The sequence below is a fragment of the Mus caroli genome, chromosome 4 (genome assembly GCF_900094665.2).
Source record: "Mus caroli chromosome 4, CAROLI_EIJ_v1.1, whole genome shotgun sequence".
NCBI lineage: Eukaryota > Metazoa > Chordata > Mammalia > Rodentia > Muridae > Mus > Mus caroli.
This window is the reverse complement of record NC_034573.1, coordinates 7,670,309-7,679,947: the sequence shown is the minus strand read 5'-3', so window position 1 is coordinate 7,679,947 and position 9,639 is coordinate 7,670,309. Positions and strand designations below refer to the sequence as shown.

Sequence of the window (9,639 nt, the reverse complement as noted above, 5' to 3'; positions counted from 1 at the left end):
AGAGAGAGAGAGAGAAAGAGAGAAAGAAAGAAAGAAAGAAAGAAAGAAAGAAAGAAAGAAAGAAAGAAAGAGAGAAAGAGAGAGAGAAAGAAAATCAAGGGGAGTGTAGTCCCTGAGTAGCCATCGCAGGAGCTGTCAAAGCCACAGTACCTCTTTCCCACTCCAGCCTGCAGCCACCATAAGGTACCACCTATAGGAGCTATCAAACGGCTATCCCTGTCAGAGCTGTGGCACCTGTCAAAGCAGCAGCCACCTCCTTTCCTCTCCTCAGGAGCTGCTCATGCTGGCAGAACCTCCTCTCTAGCCTTCTTCTGAAGTGGTTGGTCCCCCTCTCCCCAGATGCAATGGTGCAGTGACCAGAGCCCCTTGCAGCCTGGGAGGTCTTCCCATCTTAACCCATGGGTCTGATGAAGAGAAAAGGGGGTGAAAAAAGTCACCAATTCCCGAGCATGGAAACCCACCACTCCTCACTCCAGAAATCTCTACCCTGAAAAAGCTCTGTCCTGTATTCAATTTGTCTCTGTTCCCTCTGGGGAGCAGAGACAGCCAACCCTGGATTCATCCCCCCACACCCTGGGCCCTCCCAATAAATCTCTTTTATGAGATTTATTACCTGGTGTGACCTTCTCGTCAGAAGAAGCCAAGAAGCAGTGAAGAGAAGAGGACATGGAGCAGGCTGAGGCTCCTCAGCTCCTCTGTTCAGCTGGGGATCCCCTCCCCTAGGAGCTGCAACACCTCCGCTGAGGAGCCGAGTGGTTCCTGGGCTTCCAAGTCGCAGGACACCTTTCCATCGGAGCAGGAACACTTACAGGGGGACTGTCCCATTCGTAAGAGCTTAAAACAACAACAAAACTACCCAGCACTAATTTCTAGAATGGAACTTTAAGTCACTGAAAAACAATTGAGATCCTTACTGTAAGATGGAAAGACACCACTATGGGACTGTAGAATTACCAAAAGCAATCTGCAGACTGAATGCAATCTCATTAAAATCCCAATAGTGTGTTTCACAGAACTAGGAAAAAGAATCCTAAAGTATATCTAGAAGCACAAAAGGCCTCAAAAAACACAGGCTATCCTTACCACAATATAACAACCACAGTCACAACAACAATAAAATCACAGTCCTGGCACAAAACAAGTGAAGCAGACAGAAGCCCCTCAAGGCACATTGGTGGCAGGCCCCTTCCTGAGGTCCTCCAGCCACCAGGTTCCACCCACAGAACACAAACTGCCAGACCCTGCCCCCACCCCACATAGTAAAAATAAAAAGCACAAGCTTTGCACTTGAAAGGCCCCCGCCCCGCCCCGCCCCCAAGAAATCCTATATAAACTGTCTTCTGCCTAGTTCCCAAACATAGGCAGCCTCCCTCCTCAAACAATTGGGTTTTTCACTCCCAGTAAGTGTGAAGTTTGCCGCGTGCTGTGACTTTGCTGTATTCCTGGGCTCCCGGAGCCTTCTCCCAGGGCTGAGCTGCACCGCCTTTGCTGGGGAACCTGCAGGCAGCTGGAGCAGAACTTGTGTAGGGAAGCCTTCCCCTTCAGACTTGCTGCACTTACAGTCTCCATCTTTCTCACTCGGCACAAAACTATTCAAAATCACGGCTGCAACTGTGTAAACTGCTAGAGGAAAACACAGACCCTGCAAGACACAGGCACAGGCCGGGCCTTTCGTAACAGGAAACAATGTGAGTGCCCACAAGATGACAGGAAGCAGCAGCTCCCAAGTGTGTGCTTGCGTTCACCAGCTCAGCCGCCCACGCCCACTCACGCCCTGCTGCCCCTTCCTTAATCTCCCAGCTTTAAAAGCAACACAAGGATGAAGCCCTGAGTACAGCCCAGGAAGCCATCGCCAGAGTGAAGAGACAGCCAGCCTGCAGGATGAGATCTCTGCAACTCCATCAGGAGAGTCATATCCAGGACCCATAAAGAACCACAGAAATTAAACAGCGAAAAGGCCCCTAAATCATCCCATCAGTAAGCAGGCCAATAAATGACCCAGACAGCTCTCAAAAGAAGAAACAACCAATGAACACTCAGGGAAGTGCGCAGCAGCCTTAGTGATCAGGGAACTGCAAGTTAAGCTGCTGACACATGGACGCTGGCGGAGCGTGAGCTGATGCAGGGCGGCACACGGTGCATTTCAACACTTAAGGGTACACACAGGAAAGCAAACAACTCAGCTTTTGCTGTATTTAAATAAGCATAGTGTGAAACAGAGTTCACTATCATTTACATAATTTTGTTCATTTTCAAAATTACATTTTACTCCTGTATTAATCTTTAAGGGGAGCAAGGGAATGTAAGGACACAGCCCTTCATTAGACGGCAGGAGCTTGGTTGGTTATATTCTGGAAAAAGAACGACACATTTTCCCGTATTCTTTCGAGAAATGGATCTGGAAGATTTAAATGGTCTCCAGAAAAATGTTTCCACTGCTTCAGCTGTGACATGGACAGAGGTCTCGAGGAGTCAGACTTCTGAGGGCCGAGCTGACACTGCCGGGAGGCGACGGGGCCTTCTGACGCATCCTCTGCAATGAGTTAAACAGTGAGGCTCTTTGGGAAGCAGATACCCTGCTACATACAGAATCGTGTGCCACATCTGATCTCCACAGTTCAGACTAACCCATCAACCAGTCATCCTTTTTACAAATTGTGATAGGCTGCTGACTGGGTACTCAATAAGCCTTCAGGCCTCTGAATCCAACAGCTTTAAGGTCTAGTAAGAAAGATACACACCAGACAAATAATCTCTCAAAGAAACGTTTGCAAGTGCACAATCCATTAGGTAAGGCCTGTGGGACAGAGCTGGGATGGAGTCACTGTGGGACTGAGCCCTTGTCTTGTGTGCCTAAGGTCTCTGCTCCGATCTCCAGCACCAATAAATAGACAAGTTCTATGTTTATTTTTTTTCTGTGTTGCAAACACAAATATCTCGGTCAGAACTCCATCAATCAAATTTATTAGTCTCTGCAAGGAACACACCAACAGACTCTGAACTGGCTCCCTATGAAATGAGTCATCGAGTTAGGTAAGATTTCTTTAAAGATTTGTTGTTATTTTCTAATTATGTGGTTTATGTGTCTGAATGTGGGTGTGTGCAATGTGAATGCAGGTGCCCAAGGAGGCCAGAGCAATCACCAACTCTGCAGCTGGAATTACAAACACTTGTGAGCCTCTCTGTAACACTAATAAGTTATCTGACAAATATATACTTAACTGCATGAAAAAGGTGTATAAGTAAAAATATAACTAATTACACATGGTAGCGTGGTGGGTAAATAAATGATTATATATCCATACAATATAAGATAACATGGCAGAGTGGGTTAGGAACTCACTCCGGAGGCTCTGCATATTGATATTCCAAAAATCTTTGAGCAAATTTAACATTTTTACATAGCGTGCATACCTCCCACTACTCTCCCATTCCACTCACTTTGAAACGTGTGGCCTCTTTTATAATAACCATTGCTACCCACACACATGCAAACAGGCTGAATTTACTTAGTATTGCTTGTGTATATGCGTTTAGGACTGAATATTTTTAAATAAACCATGAGTAAAGAATAAATAATAATAGAAAATATGAAATGTTTAAAAATGAATAAGAATATCAAATTTATGAAATTCTACATAAAAGAAAATTTAAATGGTTAAAAAACATTTTAGAAAATAAGTTTGAAAATCATTAAGTCATTCTGGGAGGTGGTGGTGCAGGCCTTTAATCTCAGCAGAGGCAAGAGCATCTCTGAGTTCAAGTCCAGCCTGGGCTACAAAGGGAGTTTGAAGCTATCTCAGGGTACCTAACAAGAACTTGACTTAAAAAAAAAGGTTAGCCGGGCGTGGTGGCGCACGCCTTTAATCCCAGCACTCGGGAGGCAGAGGCAGGCGGATTTCTGAGTTCGAGGCCAGCCTGGTCTACAAAGTGAGTTCCAGGACAGCCAGGGCTATACAGAGAAACCCTGTCTCGAAAAACCAAAAAAAAAAAAAAAAAAAAAAAAAAAAAAAAAAGGTTAAAAAAAAAAAAGAGGAAAAGTTTTACAAAATAAAGCATAGTAAGACCAAATGTCCATAAAGAGAAAAATGAACATATTTATCTGAAGTTTGAAATCTACTCCTAAGACAGTAAGGTCACTACCTATGAGATGAAGGCTTGCCTGTCTACATACATGTTCCAGACCAGCCAGAGCTACATAGTAAGACCCTGTCTCAAAAACTAAACAATAAAATAAAATCCACCCTAATAAATAAAAGTATATCAATATAACTGAAATATAATTATGATTATGCATAATCATATCTATTAATTCTAGTATGTGCAATAAAATTTTAGAATCTGTAAATTTATATAAACTAGATTATATGCTATAGAAAACATTAGCTATGGGTTGGGCTTGTACAGTATTCATTCATTTAGCATGTTCAGAGCTCTAGATTCAATCTCTAAAACCACAAAAATTGTATAATGTATGGGTATGTGTATATGATTTAATGTGTATATGTATGTACATGTACATCAATTTAATATGTTTATACATGTTTTGTTTTGAGAATTTAATATATAAGTACTGTACTTACATCATATACAATTTCAAACTCCTCCCTTTAAGAAGTTGAAAAAGAATAACTTAAGCATCACAAAGATGTATTTTATAATTTCTGTTAAGTGTCTGTGTGCCGGGTGAATACACGTGCACGTGAGGGGCAGTGCATTTGCACTTTATGTGCCATGTACACAGACTCATGCCCAGTCTATTACATGGTGCTAGGATCCAAAGTCCAGTCCTCATTCGTGCAGCAAGCACTGTCAACTGCAGAGTCATCCCTCCAGCCCCCAACATCATCTACTAAGTGACCTCCCATCCTGGACACGGCTTACTCACTTCCTGTTGTCCCCTAGCTCCCCGTGAATAGGGTCTAACTTTAAAGACAGATATTCTCAGGCTTGCCTAAACAACACTCGTGTCCAAGTACTGAGCAGCACAGTTGATTATTCTAAGCACCCTCAAAGGCTTGCCCCATTATGAATAAATCTTACATGCTTTAAACAACAATACATAATTCTGCTAAGTATAGGATTTTTATGAAATTCCAATAAAACTTTACATCTTTCTTACTCTGAAGTCATTCTATCAGGCTTTGAGAGATTTGCCTACATAGTTAATTTCTCTACAACAGATTTAGAAATAAGAAACTAAACTGAGCTAAGGTTCTATGGAATATTTTCTCTACTGTATACCTAGTGCTTGCCCTGCAACCCGAGGAACAAAGAGAACTAACACATGCAAATGGCAGACATTTTTACGTTACTCTTTGTACTGGCTATTTTTGTGTCAACTTGACACAGCTGGAGTTATCACAGAGAAAGGAGCTTCAGTTGAGGAAATGCCTCCATGAGATCCAACTGTAAGGCATTTTCTCAATTAGTGATCAAGGGGGAAAGGCCCCTTGTGGGTGGGACCATCTCTGGGCTGGTAGTCTTGGTTCTATAAGAGAGCAGGCTGAGCAAGCCAGGGGAAGCAAGCCAGTAAAGAACATCCCTCCATGGTCTCTGCATCAGCTCCTGCTTTCTGACCTGCTTGAGTTCCAGTCCTGACTTCCTTTGGTGATGAACAGCAGTATGGAAGTGTAATCCGAATAAACCCTTTTCTCCCCAACTTGCTTCTTGGTCATGGTGTTTGTGCAGGAATAGAAACCCTGACTAAGACACTCTTTGAATGTTTTCAGAGACAAGTTGAGTGTACTGTGGTAATAGGATCAGCAGACAACTCACCGGTGTGACCTTTATCCCCTGTGCACTCACAGTCAAGCAGGTCATGAGTGATACAATGTGAATTTTCATGTAGTGTGAACAAGTTCTTAAGCTCTTCCACTGAAAACTGGATATGTTCCGATGATCTGGTTAGGTCTACCACTGCCCCGGAAAGGCCTTGCTTACTGATCTGCCTTTGATAGATCTTTTCCTCTATTGTACCTGGGGAGAAAACACCCATTAGATTTTCTTCTGTGTCTATTATTTGTGTTGGGTAAAATATGTTTATTACTTATTCTCTGATAAAAGAATACATTCCAGATGTTGAAGCACAAACTAACAACCAAACAATTTTAAGGAGCTACATTTTTGTCAGGTGAAGGTTTTTTTACCTGTAGTCAGGAGTCTGTAAATATGTACAGGATGCTTCTGACCATCTCTCCATACTCTAGACATGGCCTAGACAAAAGAAGAATTATGAATACAATAGAAAACAATGGCCCTTGCCACATCAGCAATCTGCAGGAATATACTGTACCATTGGGAAGATGCTGAGAGGTAAGAGCAGCAGCCTGGCAGGCCAGTCTGAGGCCTAGAACCTACGCTGTAAGAGAGCCAGCTCCTACAGGAGGCCCTCTGACCTCCACAGACATGCCATGGCACACAGTGGCGTACACACACACACAATGTGCCCTCTTTACATCCTTGCCCTGGGTTCAGATAGGGAGACTAGCACTCATAGAGGCGTGTGAAGGAGCGCAGCAGTGCCACGCAACAGTGAGATGGGTGCACTCATAGAGGCATGTGAGGGAGCGCAGCAGTGCCACGCAACAGTGAGATGGGTGCACTCATAGAGGCATGTGAAGGAGCGCAGCAGTGCCACGCAACAGTGAGATGGGTGCACTCATAGAGGCATGTGAAGGAGCGCAGCAGTGCCATGCAACAGTGAGATGGGTATCTTGATAAAACATGAAGGCAAATTTAGACAGCCAAGATTCGAAGAAGCAAGCACAGCCTGGGCATGCAAGGTCCCAGCAGCCAATAGTTCACCCTTGAAAATCCCTTCCAGTGTCTGCAATCACTGTAGGCTCCCTCTAGTTTAAGGATTAAAGTGATACTGGGCAGCACAGGGTTGGTATTTATACCTTGCCCACCCTCCCAGAACAGCTGCCTCCAATGCCCTTAATCCGTGAAGCCTGTTACTACCTCCCCCTCTTACTGACAATGTGTGCGTGCAGCTTTCTCTTATCCCTACCTTACCAAAATGGAAAACCCCACCAGGCACAGAATAACGCCAGCACTCTTGGCCATCAATTTCTACCACACAAACTAATCCACTGATCTAAAGCTCACAGAGGAAAATCCCCCAACTTGTGAGATAAAAATTTTAAAGAGTGCCACTCCCAAAACCACCTAAGAATCATTAAAGGCCTGTCTGTCTGCTCTGCCCCAGGCAGCGGTGGATCCTGAGGTAGGGTTACTCCCTTTCCCAACCCTCTCTCCTACTGAAACGTAGGTCTTTGTGTCCGCCCGCCTGCACTCAGTGCAGTTGTGTGTCTACAATCATCCTTCATCTCCCCTCAGGCTGACCATCACACCCAGCTTCATGTGGTGTGACTCTGACCTCTGGAGGGAAGACAATCGATCGAAGGACTCATCAGGCTGTCATGGAGGCACTTATGTTACAGAACCAGCTGCCAGCAGAAGCTCTGGACATCAAACCTTGGGTGACGTCCTCTAGCTGGCACTGTCCCTCACTGGTGCTGAGAATCAACTACTGTTTATAAAGCTCTGAGGGGAGAGGGGGTGGAGTTCGTGCCTAGTCCCTCCTGATCCCTGCCTTATGCCTTTGCTGATTTTAGTGTCCGTGTAAAACACTGAGTGAGTACAGCTGCTTTCCTCCGTTCTCGGAGGCCTGGTAAGTCACAAACTCCATGGCTGTCTCAGGATCCCTTAATGAAATGCCAACTGAAGTAGAAATCTATCTGCTAAAACCTCAAAAAACTTAATAGTCTGAAAAACCCTGGTCTTCTCCACAGTTTCCTAACGAAATTAATGTTGTAGTCTTACTGCAACCTACACGAATCAATCATAGCTCCACAACTGTCATCCCCAGTGGTCCCGAACACCCTGCAAGTTAGCTGTACAGTGTGACCTGAAGCTTGGGTTTGAATTCTCACACTGGAAGGAGAACAAATCTCTCCACATGTAGAAAACATAGGCTACTAACATCCATACGGGAGATGCTGTGAAGATTAAACAGACGGTGAGTGGAAAGCACGCGGCAGAGCGCTGGGTACAAAACCAGAGCCCAACACAACTATTAACACATCATCACAGCTGTGTTTCTGGACGTTCATAATAAATAGTCCTACCTGGATATCAGTAGCTGGGTTCCAGTCGATATCATAGAGAATTAAGTGAGATCCTCCAATGAGATTAAGTCCCACACCACCAGCTTTTGAACTTAATAAAAAAATAAAATCAGTAGAGTATTTACTATTGAAACCATCAACAATTTGCTGCCTTTGAGAGACTGGTGTTTGGCCATCAAGCCTTGCACAAGCATATCCATGACGCTTACATACTTCTTCTAGAACATTCAAGGTTTGTCTGTAGTTGGATACCAAGATCACTCTGTCAACCAAAAACAAAACGTCACGTCATTACATTGTTTTAAAGCAGCAGCCTGGGTTGTTTTCTATGTGAAGGACAACAGTAACACTGATGTCACAGACAATGCAGCAGTGGCAGCACTGACCAACTAACCACAGGGACTCCTCCCTCCTCCTCTGAAGTCCTTATCTAAACTTCCAGTGTTACGATGCTAGAACAAAGACCTTTGCCTCCCTCATCTCTGATGTCACCCTAAAAAAGAGCACAATAAACAAAATACAAAAAAAAAAAAAAAATCAAACTCTATCAAATAAACAAGGGAATGTTTATATGCAAAAGTAAAAGGAGAAAAGTAAGGCAGGGGCTGGTTGCCTTAAAAGAGCAGCAGGAAAAGAAATCGACACAGAATGGGCTCCAGCAGCAATCAACACAGGGTGTTCACACCTCACAGCCTTTTCAGTGTTAATCGTGTGTGTGTGTGTGTGTGTGTGTGTGTGTGTGTACATACACGCATGTTGCGTACAGGTCCCCACAGGGGCCAGAAGAGGATGTCAGATTCCCCTGCAGGGAGAGTTGCAGGCAGCTACCCCGTACGGGTTCTGGAAACCCAACTCAGGTCCTCTGGAAAGCAGTATGTACTGCACCGCAGAGCAATCTCACCAGCCCAAACACCTTAAAATCTCCCTGAGGCTCCTCAGAAGCAAAGACTGTACAGTATCAGTACACAGAAGCCCAGGTCTCACCTCCATGTGACTAGGGGACTTGCAAAAATTGATTCTTTGGAGAAAGTAAAGCTAAGAACCTAAGTCCCTGGAGAGACTGTGGAGGTAGGGTGCAGTGACAGACAGAGCAGAATGGCTACACTCTCACTGGCTTACTTTTCAGTGGGACGAAGTTCATGGATCACTGCCAGGAGCTTGACTAACACCTGTAGTTTTCCTGAATCTTTCTCAGAGAACTGCAGAGGGTTGTAGCCAGCAGGGAACACAGACAGCAAGCCTTGGCATAGATTCCTTTCTTCATTTTCCTCACGACTTGAGCTAAATTCTTTACCCTGTTGAAATATGAGTTAATATTCGTTCACATTTACTGTTTTAATAAGTAAGGAGCAAAACTTACAGGGGATTTACTTCCAAGCCAACTGTGAAGGAAACAGTTTGTAAGTCACAATTACAACTTTCCAAGCAGTACCATGCTCCCTGCACAGTTAATGGGCCTTTCCAAAGCCCTGGCACATCCCTATCAATACCCTCACTCCCTGGCATC

At 44.3% G+C, this 9,639-nt stretch overlaps 1 protein-coding gene across 1 annotated transcript in view; it reads right to left on the bottom strand.

Moving 5' to 3' along the window:
- Positions 1 to 2,170: 2,170 nt before the first annotated feature.
- The window catches only part of Rad54b (RAD54 homolog B), a 69,952-nt gene continuing 62,483 nt past the window's right edge, over positions 2,171 to 9,639 (bottom strand). The window contains exons 11-15 of the mRNA XM_021159883.1: positions 9,252 to 9,427; positions 8,133 to 8,394; positions 6,150 to 6,216; positions 5,779 to 5,979; positions 2,171 to 2,533 (exon numbers count right to left, since the gene is read on the bottom strand). Coding sequence (XP_021015542.1) covers positions 2,322 to 2,533; positions 5,779 to 5,979; positions 6,150 to 6,216; positions 8,133 to 8,394; positions 9,252 to 9,427 — 918 coding nt within the window. The 3' untranslated portion in view covers positions 2,171 to 2,321. The remainder of the gene's footprint in view (positions 2,534 to 5,778; positions 5,980 to 6,149; positions 6,217 to 8,132; positions 8,395 to 9,251; positions 9,428 to 9,639) is intronic.